The 16,560-nt window shown below is 38.9% G+C and overlaps 1 protein-coding gene across 11 annotated transcripts in view; it reads right to left on the bottom strand.

Moving 5' to 3' along the window:
* FN1 (fibronectin 1) overlaps nucleotides 1-16,560 on the bottom strand; it is a gene marked incomplete at both ends in the record, with an annotated part of 71,008 nt that overhangs the window by 17,932 nt on the left and 36,516 nt on the right. For 3 of the 11 annotated variants that reach the window (XM_080689956.1, XM_080689958.1, XM_080689962.1), the window contains 9 exons: nucleotides 2,192-2,305; nucleotides 2,975-3,130; nucleotides 3,803-3,967; nucleotides 5,315-5,431; nucleotides 7,343-7,612; nucleotides 9,239-9,328; nucleotides 11,664-11,846; nucleotides 12,887-13,159; nucleotides 14,511-14,702. In XM_080689956.1, the coding sequence (XP_080546082.1) occupies nucleotides 2,192-2,305; nucleotides 2,975-3,130; nucleotides 3,803-3,967; nucleotides 5,315-5,431; nucleotides 7,343-7,612; nucleotides 9,239-9,328; nucleotides 11,664-11,846; nucleotides 12,887-13,159; nucleotides 14,511-14,702 (1,560 nt within the window). Of the gene's footprint in view, nucleotides 1-1,108; nucleotides 1,379-2,191; nucleotides 2,306-2,974; nucleotides 3,131-3,802; nucleotides 3,968-5,314; nucleotides 5,432-7,342; nucleotides 7,613-9,238; nucleotides 9,329-11,663; nucleotides 11,847-12,886; nucleotides 13,160-14,510; nucleotides 14,703-16,560 lie in introns of all 11 variants that reach the window. The other 8 variants (XM_080689957.1, XM_080689959.1, XM_080689953.1 and 5 more) reach the window with 3 other exon arrangements.

The following is a 16,560-nucleotide window of genomic DNA, read 5'->3' as shown; positions in this document are numbered from 1 at the left end:
GGAAAAAAGTGAATTCCAAAAAATAGGATGGGTTGTTCTTGGGTTAGGTGGGTTCCCTGGTCCATCAAAGATTCAGTGTAAAAAAGTAACAAGGAGAGATAAAAAACAAAGAAAGTGCTTGCTAAAATATGTGTTTTATAAGCACCTATTTTCAGAATCTTGGGAAATTCTTGGGTAAGCACTAGAACTTTAAGAGACTTCAGAGTTTAAAAGTTATTTGTTTCTACGGAAAAAACAAAAAGTTGAATTGGCTTATTGGTCATTACAATTGATTTTTCATTGGTATGAAAAAAACAATAGCCCTTTTTCTATATAATTGTCTTTGTATGGAAACCATTTCAGAGAATTCCATCCAAAGGAGATAGAATTACTCTTTATTGTTTCTTTATTTGGACCCCAAGGCAGCTATAACTGCTAAGTTTAAAGTAGCCTCTGTGGTGCAGCATAAGAAGAAAACGGGCTCACAAGAGAAGCAGAAAAGAGAAGCAAAGAGTAATAAAACAGACTGTCACCTCCAAGGTTTATGCTGTCATAGAACATGTCTTTATCATTCCACTCTGCTTCCGAAATAAAGCACAAGAGGATGAAGAATCGTGGAATGAGTTTTTCCTAATGACTCTTTCCCATGTGCCTAAATCAGGATCCTTTAAGTAAATTTCACACTAGCACGAGATATCTAGGCAGGGATAAAAAGTCTTACCTAGGTGTTCTTAGAATCGTGCTGTTATGAAATGCCCTAGTTTGAATTATTTTCTCTGAGAAAGCTCTATGATTCCAAACTTCTTTCCTTTGTCCATGGTCAGGGTAACCACAGGGAGTCATAGCTTAAGACATATCCACGATTTTAGTACCCTCTTCAAATGTCTTGCTTTATGGCCTTATTTATAAGCCAAGCTACTCCAAAATTTTCCCTCTGTCAGACTTTTCTTTTACCTAACACCTAAAATTTATTATTACCATTCCTCTTTAAAGAGGGTCTTTCCTAGTAAAGAATTTGAGGGCTGTTTTGCCCTTACATGGGAATCAATAACCTGAGAAAGTCTACTGTTTAGCCAGGCATAAAGCCGCTGCTCCCGTGGGCACCCTGGTGGTGCAATTAACGATATACCTGTGGACTGGGTTCCAATCAGGGGCTGGCTCTCCATATCATCGTGCAAGGCAACCACACTGACTGTGTACTCAGAACCCGGCCTGAGGCCTTGCAGCTCTGCAGTGTCTTCTTCACCATCAGGTGCAGGGAATAGCTCATGGATTCCATCCTCAGGGCTCGAGTAGGTCACCCTGTACCTGGAAACTTGCCCCTGTGGGCTTTCCCAAGCAATTTTGATGGAATCGACATCCACATCAGTGAATGCCAGTCCTTTAGGGCGATCAATGTCTGTTAGGCAAATTAACGGTAAGAGGTTATGGGAAAAGCAAGTTGTGAAATAAGCATTTTTATAACATGCAAAGCAGTCTTGCAGACACCATTTTCCTTGATGAATTAAGCTCCGATTAACCCATTATCAAATGGAAAATTACTTGGCACTTCCTTAAACTTTTTGCCATAGAAAACATTTAACGTCACATTACTTATTAAAGTGGGTGCACACGAGATGTGGAGACACCCTGCAAAATGTCCCCACGGTGGAGATTTATTTATATTAATTTAAAGATATTCTACCCAGATTTGGCTTTGAAACGTGATGTTAGTCTCATAGACTTAGATTTTTCTATACCTTGGAAGTGGTAAAGTTGATTTTCAGTGTTAGACTTGTTGCTATAAAATTTCTTAGACTCTTATTTTTCCTCTCTATTAAATATTTATATTAAAATGTCAGTTTAGCCACAGTCCTTCAAACATAATAGCTTTGTGAGGCATACTTTAATCAACTTTACCACCCAGTCATAGAAAAGTAGGCCCTGGCAAAATATTTTACAGATTTGCTATAGGCAAATAAGATTTTTGCTGAGGCCATTTGAGCAAAAGAAATTCAAAGCACAGTAACTAATTATGGTAATTTTTCAACTACTTTCCCTATAAATTCACTACTTAACACTAACAAGGGAAAAAATGTCAAGGGCTTAGCTCAAGAAATAAGCCAAGAAGTTGGCTTTCCTTGTGTATAAATGCAAAGACATACAGAGGGTGTTCAGACACGCATGAACAAAATTTGACTCTGGAAATGGAAACCCTACATGGGTTACGTACTGGTGACTGCAGTTTGAACCAGGGGCTGGCTTTCTCCATTTCGATTCTGAGCATAGACACTAACAACATACTCCACTGTGGGCTGCAAGCCTTCAATGGTCATTTCTGTTTGATCTGCATGGGGAATAAAAAGGGTATGTAGCAACTACGCACTGAAAGCAATCCAAGCAACTTTAGAGTTTGATAGTAATTGCATGATGGTCTGGAATTTCCCTGACATTTTATCATGAAAAGTTAGAGAAATAAGACAAACACTTCCTCTGGGACAAACTTGTTCACTGCAAAAACAATTTCCCATGTTGTAATAAAATCATACTCAAGAATAAGCCCAGGAACTTAATATGATGCCCTCAACAATTAATAATGCTGCTGTTGAAGGGGGGAAGTAACTTGACTCTCAGAGATTACCTTAAGTTCCTAATTTTGCAAATATTTTATACAAAATAAAACGAGTGTACAAGCATCTTAAAATAACACTTAGTCTATACTTCTCTGTTCTTGGTGCAAATGTCCAAAATAACCCCACAAAGATGAATCCAATAATTTAAGAAGTTCATACCATTAAACAGAACCATCATGCAAACCTATAAATGCATACATCCTAAAACTTCTCCTGTGAAGTGAGTTGGTAACACTCTTGTGCCCTACATCCATAAATGAGAAAATTATGATATATGGCATGAACTGTACAGAACTCTCGACAAGCTGACCGTCTGTTTAAGAAGGAATTCTGTGCAGGCCTACTCTTTATCCTGCTATACATGACACGCCTGTTATTCTTACCTGGACCTGCAGTTTTAGTTTTTGATGGACCTGCACCATTTTTGGGAGTGGTAGTCACTCTGTAACCAGTAACAGGAGAGTTTGATGGCAGCCACCGAACACTAATGCTGTTGTCCTGAACATCAGTGACTTGCATCTGAGATGGTTTGTCAATTTCTACAAATAAAAGCAAAGAGAAACCAGTGAGACCTGGGCCCTTGTTTCTTAGAGACAAAATTAGACAAGTCCTTGTCTCTAACTCTGGTACATATTCAAATGACCTCTTACTCCTATTAGTCCTGTTCAGGTATTAATTTCTATAAGAGTAAAGACATAGCTTTAGGGGAATGGGATATGCATCTAGATGCCAGTACAATTATTTGTAACATGATTACTTCATTTATGTTAAAGCTACATGTCAGGTGTCTTTTCATCTTATCAACTCATTCATTTATTTTTCAACAAGTATTTATTGAATATGTTCTATGTCTATTACTATTGCAGACACATGAGATAAATCAGTTAACACACACATATAAAATCTCTGCTCTTGGGGGGTGCTCCCTTATATAATTGGTTCAAAACTCTTTTAGTTGCCAGTATCATTAAATACAGATTTTTTTCTTATTAAAAAGAAAATCAAGACTGGGGGTATAGCTCCGTGGTAGAGCTTATCTAGCATATGCAAAACTAGAAAAGGGTCTGATTCCCAGCACTGCAGGAATTAAAAATAAGGTGGAGAGGGGATCAATTCCACAATGAGGAAAATACTACGGGAAAACACAGAAAAACACTATAAAAACAATCTGAGTAAGTAATCCTATGTTGCTCCAGAAAAGGAGTTTGTACCTGTGCGGTAATCAATTGAAACTGGCTTGCTGCTGGCCGGGCTGTCCCCACGGCCAGTGACAGCGTACAGCGTGATGGTGTAATCTATTCCAGGTTTCAGGTTGCTGATGGTGGTGGTGGACTTGCTCCCAGGCACGGTGAACTCCTGAACAGGGCTATTTCCTCCTGTATGAAAAAGGGTGAGTTCATAATGTGAAGGGCTTAGGGTTACCTATTCATTACTGATTCATTAACATATTGAAAGCAGTATGTAAATCACATCTATGGCTTATTCCTCTTTAAAGAGTGCTATTAATAGAGCCTGAACAGGACGATGTATTTATGCATGTAGTAAACTTTGATAAGCATATAAAATCATATAGAAAGGAAAATAGTTAATGTTATTTTAACACCCCAACTTTGAAATGTCATTGAATTGTAGATTAACATTAAAAGAGGGAAGAAGTCAGGTGCAGAGCCCCGCCCCCCATCCATAATCCCAGTCCTTGGGAGGCTGAGACAGAAAGATGATAAGGTTGAGGTCAGCTTGGACAATTTAGCAGGTCCCTCAGCAACTTATCAAGACTATTTTAAAATAAAAAAAATAAAAGATCTGGGCATGTAGCTCAGAGGTAGAAGGCCTTTGAGTTCAATCCTCAATACCAAAAAAACTAAAAATAAAATATAAGTAATAAGGAAAAAGAAGAAGACCCCGAGCTCCTGTTCAGCTTCAGATTGCATGTATTATAACCTCTTAAGAAAAAAAAGTCACAAAGAGTTATTTTCTTTTCTTTTCTTGTGGTGCTAGAGATTGAACCCAGGGGCATTCTAACTCTGACCTACACCCCTAGCCCAATTTTTTATTCTTTATTTTTGATATAGGGTCTCACTAAGTTACAGAGGGCTTCACTAAGAAGCTGAGGCTGGCTGTGTACCTGGATCCTCCAATCTCAGCCTACAAAGTTGTGGGATTACAAGGATGTGCCTACATAAAGTTCTTTTATGTTGAGAATTAGAGAGTAATTCAGGTGTAATGGTACAAGCCTGTAATCCCAGTCCTTGGGAGGCTAATACAGGAAGATCGCAACTAAGAAAAGAAAGCCAATGGACTTGAAATTAAAGAAATGTCGGCAAGTCAGATCAGTGAAGCCCTGCCTCCTTCAAGAAAGCAAGAAGCTGTGTGTGATATCACTTGGCTGTAAAATCAAAACAGAAAGCTTTAGAAAATAGCTAGAAGAAAAATGGCAGAGCTGATGGGAAAAATGAATTACTATAAACATCATAACTACCTAGATATATACAAATACATTATCATTGGCAAAATGAGTCTTTTTTTTTTGGTAATTTTACTTTTCTGTATTCTCTAATTTCCCCCTTCCCCATGGTACTGGGAATTGAACCCAGGGGAATTCTATACTCTCAGCTTGACTTAAAAAATTTTTTTTAAATTTAGAAACAGGAAAAAAATCACTAAGCTTCCAGGTTACCCACTACAGACTCTGATTTGATAAGAGAGTGAGAGGGGTCACGCACCTGTTTCTCCATAGGCAATCCTGTAGTATCTCACTGTGACAGCAGGAGGCTCCCAGCTGATCAGGAGGCTGGTGGGGGTTGAAGCAATGACTTCCAGGTCCCTTGGGACATCAGAAACTGGAGAAAGAAAGAAAGAAAAAAAAACAGAAAAATGTTTACATTCTTAACTTTCCATGACCAGATGCCCTTTATTAAATTTCCAGATCATGTCCTTCTTACAAAATGTAAGTGCTATACAAAATAAGCAGAATTAAAAATGATAACCAATTCAAAGTAAGGCATTCAGGAGACCATTCACACTGCCATAGTGGGCTGGCTGTGGTGGCAAATGCTTAGAATCTCAGTACTTGAAAGTTTGAGATAGGAGGATCACAGGTTCCAGGACAGCTTCAATAGTAGTGAGATTCTAATCAAGCAAGTGAGACCTTGTTTGAAAATAAAAAAGAAAATATGGCTGGGGTTATAGCTCAAAGATGAAATGCCCCTGAATTCAATCTCCAGTACCTTCCCCCCATGCAAACATATACAAATGTAATAGTGATATTTCAATTATGAAAAGATTTCCCCCCCTCAACATTTTTTTGGTGGTTCGGAGAATTTGAACTGAAGAGTATTACCTCTGAGATACATCCCCAGACATATTTAAAAAGTTTTTTAATTTGTGTATTGTAATCCTACATCTTAATGACGTACAAGATGGTAGAGGCATACATACATACATCACTAATGTAGCCCTATCCCAGCCCAGTTTCCACCCATTCCTTCTCCTTTCCTTCTTCATGTTGGGCTTAGTGATTGATTTTGATGTTGGTGAATGTACATCATGTGCATTGGGGTGTTTTCCTCTTCCTCCCTCCCATCTCCCTCAGTTAGGCCACCTTCTTTACTTATCTAAGGTTTCCCAGACATATTTTATATTTTACTTTGAAACAGTGTCTCTCTAAGTTGCTGAGAATAGCCTCTAACCTCGCTAAGTTGTAGACTATCCTCCTGTCTCAGCCTCTCCAGTACTGGGATTATAGTATGCTTCACCATGCCTAGTTTCCCCTCAACTTTTAGTTTGAAAAAAAATTTTGTTTGCACTACTGAGGATGGAACCCAGGGGCATTCTACCTCTGGGCTACACTCCCAGCCCTATTTTTTAGGCTTTTATTTTTTGAAACAGGGTCTCACTGAGTTGTGAAGGGCCTTGCTAAGTAGCAGAGGCTATCTGTGAACCGTGATCCTCCGGTCTCCGCCTCCTGAATGCTGGGATTACAAGTTTGCGCCACCACATCCAGGAAGTTTGAAAAAATTTTAAAAGCACAGGAAATCTACAAAATAATAAAATGCACACCCATGTGCTCTCCACTTAGTTATGTGATATTTGGAATTTTTAACACAGTTGCTTCTCTCCCTGCATTTAACCATTGGAGACTATGGTACAGATATCGTGATGACAAGTCTGTCCTATGTACTTCTGCATCTATCTTCCAAGAATAGTGGCACCATTACACTAAAACTTGATTTGTAAGAGAACTTTGAAACTGTGCTTTGTTTTCTGTATTTTGCGTGAAATCTTAGTAATTAGGAACTCATAAATATCTACTTTTGATAAAGAAGTGACCTTCTTTATATAGGAGATTTTTCTATACATATTCTCGTACTTCCTTATCTGGGGATCTAAACATGGTGTGTGTGTGTGTGTGTGTGTGTGTGTGTGTGTGTGTGTGGTGCTGGGGCTTGTTTCAGGAGCATTATACCTATACCTTTGGGCTACAACCTAGGCCCTTTTAATTTTTTATTTGGAAACAAGGTCTCTCTAAATTGCTAAGAGCCTTGCTAATTGCTCAGGCTGGCTTTGAATCTGTGATTCTCCTGTATCAGCCTCCCAAGGAAGGATTGAGATTATAGGGGTGTGCCACTACACCCAGTCAAGATCTATTTTTCCAGAGGCAATGACTCAGATGACATAAAGCTATTTCATAGATGGTGCCCACTGTACAGGAAAAGTCTTCTGAATTTCTTTGAGACCAGGAAACAAGTTACCTGTTGATTGTTGCCCAATCAAGGGGGGACTTTCCTCTCTGCCATTGACACCAACAATGCTGACCACATACTCCGTGCCTGGATTCAGGTTGGTGAGGGTGATGGAATTGCGAGTAGGGGGCACTCGATCTTCCCGGGGTCGGCCGGGAGCACGCTCAGGATGATGGCGGACCTTGAGGCCAGTAATGGGGGCTCGGGGAGCAACCCAATGGACCGTGAAGGAGTTGGGAGTGATGTCGGAAAAGTCAATTCCAGTTGGGGCATCTAGACCTAATTTTCTCCAGCCAAGGGAGGAGGGGGAGGAGGAGGTAGAGAAGAAGCAGGGGTGGGAGGGAGACAAGATATCACCAGTTTAGAAATCCATGAAGGGAAAAGTAAATATATCTAACATTTTTGTCATTTTTCATCAATGTGGTGATGTCCCCTAAGCCTTGAGTTATGATGTACTAAATTTTTTTAGGGGGGGGGGACCAAGAGTTTCTTTTTATTTGATATAGTTAAAATTTTCTAAGAAAACAAAAGAGTAGGACTATAAGATAAAAAAACTCACAGTATTCAAATGACTTATTATTTTAACTTGGCTTAAGCATATCAACGTATTTGGTATGAAAAATATAGCATTAAGAAGAAAATTATATATTTAACTTATTTAAATCCCTTCTTAAAATCATAATCTATTTCTTAAATTGTTTTCTGCACTGCACCCTCAAAGTTATAAATATAGAATTTTAGGTGGAATATTTGAAATATACTTGAAGCTTTAAAGTAACCAATCTACAGCAATAGTCACCAAAGTAACCAATTTAAATGGTTTGATATAATCATTTTTAAATTTTTGCTGTATAAAATATATAAGCTTGAAAAAAATGATTGCTCAAAGTAGTTTTATCAAGGAAACTTGAAATAGTACTAAGATGTTACTGTGTTAGATTTTAAGTACCTTGCAGAAGTTGAGGATAGGAAGAAGCTAAATAATTGAACAATTAAAATTTATATTCTTTCCTTTATCCTGTCAGCATAAGCCCTAAAGAGCTCCCCTACTTTCCTTCTTTATGATGCACTGATTCTAAGCCACATATATAAGCCAAATCATAAACTGACAGTTTGAAGCAGTCAAGTCACACATTCATTTTATTCTCTTTGTTACATAACTCAAGTGATTTATATATGTCCTTACAGTCAGCTTCCGCATCACGTTTGAAGATAGGTGTTTAAGCTACTCTGGGAACTGACATTTTCTAGTACTCCAGTGTTCAAGCATTCTATGTTTCCACCCTGTCAGCATCTCTCTTAAAGTAAGGCAAGATATGTCATCTATTCTGTTATATCTTTGTCTCCTAAAGAAGTTTACTATGCTCAAGAAGAAGCTAATTGGTCAACAGAGAGGTAATACACCAACCATAAAACTTTGTAAAACTAAAGACATTATTCTAGGCAAATCAGAGTATAGCTAAGCCCTCATGAGTTGAGAATTTGGTACATTTTTTTAAAAAAATAAACAAGAATTCAGGCAAAATATCTAGACACAATGACAGTATTGGGTCAGCCATGAGACAGAGCCACCTAATGAAAATAAATGTCCACCACTTCTAAATAATGGAGATGATGATGTATCTTCTTGGGAGCTTTTTAAAATTTTAAAGATAGAAAATAAAGTTTCTGAACTAATTTCAGTCTTCTCTAGGAGCAAAACGTAGAATCTTAATGACTAAATTGCTAATTATTATTTACTAAGTGTTGAGTAAGATGTCTTTTAATTTTTGAGGACAGCAACGGGAAAGGACTCATACCACCATCGTAAAAGATGGGATTTTGCATAAAACTAGCATTTCTTTTTGTTATTTACACTTGGCAGGTGACAGCTACTTGATAACGCATGCTACCCGCATGACTCACCTGTTTTCTGTCTTCCCCGAAGTGGTATGCTCTCGTGTTGTTCGTAGACACTGGAGACACTGACTAAATATTCAGTCCCAGGCAGGAGATCTGAAGAGGCAAGTGGGACTTATTTTAGAATTGTGCTGAAAAGTGTGAAAAACCAAAGGACTCTTGGGACTCTTCCCACTGATGAAAATACGAGCATTCAGTTGTATATTCTACTCATACCAAGTCAACGTCACTACCCGGGATGCTGTGTAACCAGGTGATAAGGAGGGTCGCCTTGCCTGGTAGCCTCTCTAAGCCCTGCCCTCTGTTCCACCTCTGAGTGTGACTCAGCCAGGTCTGCAGTCACAGGGAGTTGATGCAGCTCCTACTGATCTTATCCACAGGGTGGTGTGTCTGCTGAGGGCGCATGAGAATTGCTGAGGCCCTGTGAATTATCATTGACTCCTCACAACAAGCCTATCAGGGGGGTTGCTACCATGGAAAGCATCTGTATTGCTATACAATATGCTGCAATTACTTAACGTGTGCAATTTGACAGTTTGACATCCATCTGAGTTACGGAAGCATCAACGTATTCAATATAAAGAATACAACCATTACCTCTGAAAGTTTGGTTTACTACTACTACAACAATTACCCCATTTTAGAAAGAAGAAAACCCAGGCACACAGAAATTATTGTCTTTATTTGCTCAGAATCATATATGGGATACTCAGGCCAAGGATCAGTGGTCTTAACAATTAACCTTTACTAGAAAAGAGACACACTCCAAAAGGAGAGCAGTCATTTCTGCCATGTTTTAGCGAGAAAAGAACATTTTTGTAAAGTTTAATATACATCACTGAGCAAGCTGGGCGTGGTGGTGCACACTTGTAATCCCAGTACTTGGGAGGCTGAGATAGGAGGATCACAGGTTTGTGGCCAGACTCAGCTACTTGGTGAGCCCCTTGGCAATTTAGTGAGACCCTGTTTTGAAATAAAAAATAAAAAATAGGGATGGGGGTGTAGCTTGGAAGTAGAATGCTCTTGGGTTAAACCACCAGCACCACACACACACACACACACACACACACACACACACGCACGTGCGCGCAATATATCGCTGAGTATCCTTTTCTCCCACTTCAATATATCCGAAAGGTACAGAGTAAGCTTTCTGACCTCTGAACTCCATTTCACTAGCCCCTTAACCCCTTTACACCATGTAGAGCTTTCAGTCTTTCGGCAGAGGCTCCTGCAAGGTTTAAAAAAGCACCAGGCAAGAAATTGTGTGCTTAGACTCTTCTTGCTTTATACTTGGCCAGAGGAAATTTAACTTAACAACTCTTTAAAGCAGAGTAATAGCGACGCCTCTAAGGGGGAAGGGTGGCTACCTTGAGGCCTTAGCAGTAGGACCATAAGGTCTTATATACATGAACCTGTGACAGGTCTCAGCTAACTTGTGTCATGTGATGCAGGGGCCTGTATGCTGGGTAATGAAGTAAGTTCTGATTCGAGAATGCTCTAAAATGGAAACAGCTCCATGAATGCGGTTCTGCAAATACAAGATGTCCTTTGCCATCAGACACACGGCGAGAAGTCAAGCTCATAGTGGGGCTCTGGCTGCCGGTCCCTGTGTTTTCCTTTCTCAAACATATTTGAAAGGAAGAGGACGCTTTCAGACCAACATTAGGGAATGTACCTGAGTGTAAGCTGTTTACGCTTATGTGGAATCTTTTTCTGTTCTTAAAATTTTTGCCACAATAGTGAAATAAGAAGAAGCAACAGTTATGTGAAACGCAGCTTCTGTTACAGCCCACTCCTATTTTCTTTAAAATAAAAAAAGTCTGTTCTAAAATGGTAGGAACTAGAAAGAGACAATTTCTGTAAGTTGTTGTTCAATGTCAGTTGTTATCTAAGTCCTCAGCCTTCTGCAAAATGCTGCCAAAAGATGCTTTTTGAAGTACAAATTAAACTTCTCTTTCTTCACAATACCCTGATCTATCCCAAGCAATCAGTCACTGTTTCTTAGACTTCAAATGCTAAATAGGTTATCTGCTGACACCTTGGCAACAACAAAAAAACAAAAACCAGACATGGTGACATTATTTTCAATCCTTGTTTACTCCCTCACTAAACATCTAGATTCAGTCACATAATTTCTCTTGATATTCACTTGTCTTTATGTGTATATGTGAAAGTACAATGTGAAGTCCTGGAACTTCACTGCTCGGGTTTTCCACTATGGCTTTTTACAGTTGGTAGATATCAAAGGTCTACTAAGATAGCAATAAACGTGACATCTTTCTGAATGTACTGAGCTGCGTGTTAGACTTGGAGTTTAGTTTATACCTCTGTTGCAGCTCTCCTTCTCTTAGCTGCTCTTTGAGAACTCAGATTTAGTACATTGTACTCCAGATTAGTTTTTCTTGAACAGAAGTACTAGACTGCTTACTTGTTAAGACCACTGCGTTGTCAGAAGGAGAAATGGACAACTCTGCAACATCTTCCTCATTTTTCACAGGCGAGTAGCGCACCAGGAGGTTCGTCAGCTCAATAGATGGAGGGGGTGCCCAGGTGACACGCATAGTGTCTGGACCAATATTGGTGAATCGCAGGTCAGTGGGAGGAGGGACAGCTGGTTTCAAACAACAAGGAAGATTAAGTTAATGTAATTTTAAAGCTAAGGGTAACAGAAATTGCTGAAAAGGTAAAAACCAAATATCCATGCATAAAGGATACAGAGACATAATCATGCAAATAATCTAATCTAAGTCACAGTGTACTACTGTTAAAAACAAAACACTACATGTAGTACTGTTAGGCCGCTTTAACCTTTCTGCCATCATTGATGTATTTTAAGAAATAATTTTAATCTGCTTTCAAGTAGGTTGATTTTACATATATTACTAATGCAACTGAAGATGATTTCGTCCCAGGCCGAAGAGGCTTAAGTTGCCATACAGCAAAAAGAAACAGAGCAGTACTTTCCAAAGAAACACATGCACACAGACAAAAGGACAAGAGGATCCTAAATCTCCCCCCTGATGTGAAATGTCTACAGGCTACTGGCATAGCTACAATCCCATTCAGTGAATTCTACTTACAAGTGAGAAGAGTTCATGCAAATTGGTTCTCAGCATGTTTCTTACCATGCAGGGCAGAGAACCTTTAAGATGTTGCATGCTGACCCCCAGACTGTGGTTAAAGAGGAGTTTCTTTACCTTGTGACAGCAACAAAATCTAGAATGCTCTGGTGTTTCTTTTCCTTATACCTTACAACGACTCCTTCCATTCTACCCTAAATTGTGAAGGGTTTTTAGTCAGCTACAGAGAAAGAACATGATTGAGCTTATCCAAGGAGAAGGACGAGCACACAGGTATATTTTGTAAGTTTATTTCTTAATATAGATCTAATATCCAGATTTTCCTAGCTATATATATATATATATATTTTTTTTTTTAGCTTAAATTAAAGTACACTTAAGACTACTTGCATATGTCTTCATCCAAATAGTTTAGCATATGCACTGAATTCCACATCCCCCAGTCTGTCCTGCCCTAATCTGTGTGGCCAATTGCTGGATTCCCCCTTGAAACATCCATATTTAACCACGGTGACTAGCGGCAGCATGCAGCACCATCCATGTCTCAAACACAGAAGTTTTCGAAATTCACCGGTTTGCTGTGTCAGCGTAGTAGGGGCACTCTCTCCGCCATTAATGAGAGTGATAACGCTGATGTCATAGTCAATGCCGGGCTCCAGCCCTGTAACTGTGTAGTATCCTACTGAGGAGTCCACAAAATCTTCAAAAATAGGGATCCCTTCTCCTGCCGCAACTACTGTGATGCGGTACCCAATAATGGTGGAAGAGTTTAGCGGGGTCCACCTCAGGCCGATGCTCGAATCAGTTATATCAACAAAGCTGAGGTCAGTGAGTTGGGGCACCTCTATTGAGTTACAAGGCAAAGAGGGGGCAAGAGGAAAAGTAGAGGCAAAAAAGAGGAAAAAATAAAGCAGTGTACATCAGGTTACCAGTGGTAAAATTGGTGAAATGGTAAAGCAATAATGGTAATATGCAATCTGTCTCAAATTCTCTGAAAAAGATTTCCTAAGTATCATGAATAATTTGCTTCCCTGGGAGGAGAAAAAAAAAAAAACAGGTTACAATATCATTTTAGGGCCTTTTTTTTTTCCCCCTTGCATTTTGAAAATGTCCCTAAACAGTAGTTTGAACTTCTCAGATTCCTAAAAATCATAGGCCTATTTAAAAACCACACTGAGACCATAGATATATCTGTAGTGAGTATCAGAAATATGTATTTAAAAAAAATCCCAAATTGTTTTAGTGGAAAGAGTAAAAGCCTGCATGGAGGTTAATAAAAAGTTGGCTGATAAATTGTTTTACACACACATACAACTCATGACAACATCGTGGTGATAATGCCAATCAATTATGAATATATGGTGTGAAATGTGCCTTTCTAAGCACTCTCAGGCCAAGGACAGACAGGCCCGAGGCCAAGGCCCTTGCCAATATTTTAATTCATAATCAAAGTTATGTAATTTGCTTTAGTAAACACATAGCAAATAGTGCAAAGGGGAGTCACAATCTGTCCAATGATTTCATTCTATTATAATCCAATTTTGGACAAACAATGACCCTATCCCTTGATAGATAAGCCTTTTCAATGCTGTCTTTCAATTGATAAAGAATGGCCTGCAGGCATGGCCTTTCTCTCTCTCTCTCTCTTTCTCTCTCTCTCTCTCTTTATTTCTTCCTTTTTTCCTTCTCCCTCCCACCCTATCCAATTTTTAAAAGAAGACTTGAAGCTGCTGGGTTAGGAACTGGATGATGTCCACAAACTACAATTTCAGTGCTCACATATGGAGACAAAACTGTTTTATAGATAGCTGTTTAAAATTGATATGGACCGCAAAATCGGGCACAAATGTGCCAATTGGGATGCATTTACCATATTACTTTTGCCCGTCAGCACTGAGTACAGACACATGACATTGTTTTAGTAATTTCCACGTGAGCAAACAGTACAGAGTTAATGCCACGCTTGCCACTCCGCTGCATACCCATGGCAACGAACAGCATCCCAGTGAAGCACAGACAGTAAAGCAGAGTTAACAGCAAGCCTTTATCCAAACATGGTCTTGGAGACTGCACTTGGGAGGTTGGAATTAAACCCCAAACAGAGTTGACACACTCCACCATCTGGGGATTAAGATGCTAATCCCCACTCTTATTGAAACTGCCACTCTGAGGATAACAGCTTATTTTTCTATTACCTGGGATGACGGTATCAGAGATAGGGACACTTTCCTTGTCATCTTTGACAGTGTAAACACTGACATTATACTCCATGCCAGGACTTAGGTTTTCAAAGGTGCAGGAGCTTTGATCACCATCAACCACTTCTTCCAAAGAATATCCCTGCTGCCCGTTTGTAGGGGTGGTGGTGATTCTATAACCAGTAATATCTGGAAAAAAAGAAGGGAAAAAGTTGCTGCACAGAGCACTCATAACCCACAACAAATTAAGCTAGACTCCAACGATGGATCCACACAGGGGCTGCGGGAAAGACTTGGCGCTTACTGAACACTCCACTGTCATTCACAGCTTGCAACCACCGTTTGAACCCCAGATCCTGAGAACCAAGAAAGTTTTGAGCAACAAGTAAAGTAAGCCAGGCACAGAGAGACAAAAAGGTGCATTTTCACTCAATTGTGGAAGCAATAAAAGTAGATCTCATAGAACAAGAGAGTAGAATGGTGGTCAAAAGAGGCTATAGAGGGCACAAGGGAAAGCGGGGATACAGAGAGTTTAGATAGTGGTACCAAAGTTGAGTTAAGAGGAATTAATTCTAGATTTCTTCAGCACAATAGGGTGACTACAAAAATGTGATATAATTCAAAATAACTAGAAGAGTCAGAAGGTTTCCAAGACTTAGAAATTATAACTGTTTAAAGAAGAAGAAAATGCTAATTGGGTCACTACACATTGTATTCATGTATTGGATTATATTACTGCATATAATAAATATGTACAGATACTATGTTTTAATCATAAAAATAATGCTGCCTATAAAATATCTTGAAAAAAGGGGAAGTGATTCAATTTTTTTCTGTCTCCAAATTTCATTCTTCTTCTACCACTCTCCCCTGCTTTACTGTAATAGATCATCTATTTATAGGACAGTTGAGAAATATCCCACTTTACCTGCCTTGTAAGGAATCATTCTCAACCTAATTACCTTCTCCAAAAAAAAGCTCATTAACTTTATTTATTTTGGTACTGGGGATTGAATCCAAGGGTGTTCAGCCTATGAGCTTATACCCCCAGCCCTAATTTATTCTTTATTTTGAAACAGGGTTTCACAAAGTTACTGAGGGCCTCGCTAAGTTGCCGAGACTGGTTTCAAACCTGCACTCTTCCTATCTCTGCCTTCCAAGTACTGCGATTACAGGCACGCACCAGCATACCCAGCTGCTCACTTAAAGTCTTGAACCTATGGAGTTTTCAGGAAGAGAAACAAAAGAATTTATGCTTATTCCAGGATAATAGTAATAACTATTGCAGATTTCAGGAATCATGGAAATTGGCCAGTAAAAGAATTGAGGGGAAGAGATATATATTTAAATGAAGATAGTGATGGCTAGAAATCTGCTGAACCAGGTTAGAAGTAAAATGAGGAAGTGTAATGATGTTAAGGATACCAGAGGACAGGGAAATGGTGGCATATTTTGTTACCAAGAACAAGGTGAACACGCAAGGGGCATATGCAAGGAAACCCAACTGGATAGAAAATAAATATTCAGGTCATTGCATTTACTAGTGGTCATCCAAATGGTGAGGCTATGCTGATAAGAAAGGATAGAAGTGAGCCAGCTGCCAATGGACATTAAACTTGCCAGCTTAAACTTTTAAAATCAGAGTGATTCAGTCAGAAATAGCAGACCTTTGGCTCAGACTGTGTTTTCACTTTTCATGGAAACTTTGCCAAAATCATTCGACTTCTGAGGGAGATTAGAAAGGGTATCTTGAGATAGTTTTATTTTGTGTGACTGTATGAATTGATCAGATTTAGATACTTGCCTCTGCTCTCTACCCAAGCAGAGGTTAAGCACTGTGTAAGAATGATTATGTTTTTTTTTTTTTGCAAAAATATTTTAACAGGTAAAATTAGGAAAAGTTAAATAATAAACTAAATATATTCTTAAAATTAAGTATAGCAGGTAGGGATGCAATCAACATTACTTAAAACTTTTGTTTGGTTTAATTTAGATTTTTTTTTTTTTGGAATGAGTACTGTGATATCTCGACAGCAATGTTTCAATA

This window comes from Muscardinus avellanarius, assembly GCF_963383645.1.
Source record: "Muscardinus avellanarius genome assembly, chromosome: 2".
In the NCBI taxonomy this organism is placed as follows: Eukaryota; Metazoa; Chordata; class Mammalia; order Rodentia; family Gliridae; genus Muscardinus; species Muscardinus avellanarius.
This window is presented reverse-complemented; position numbering and strand designations above follow the sequence as displayed.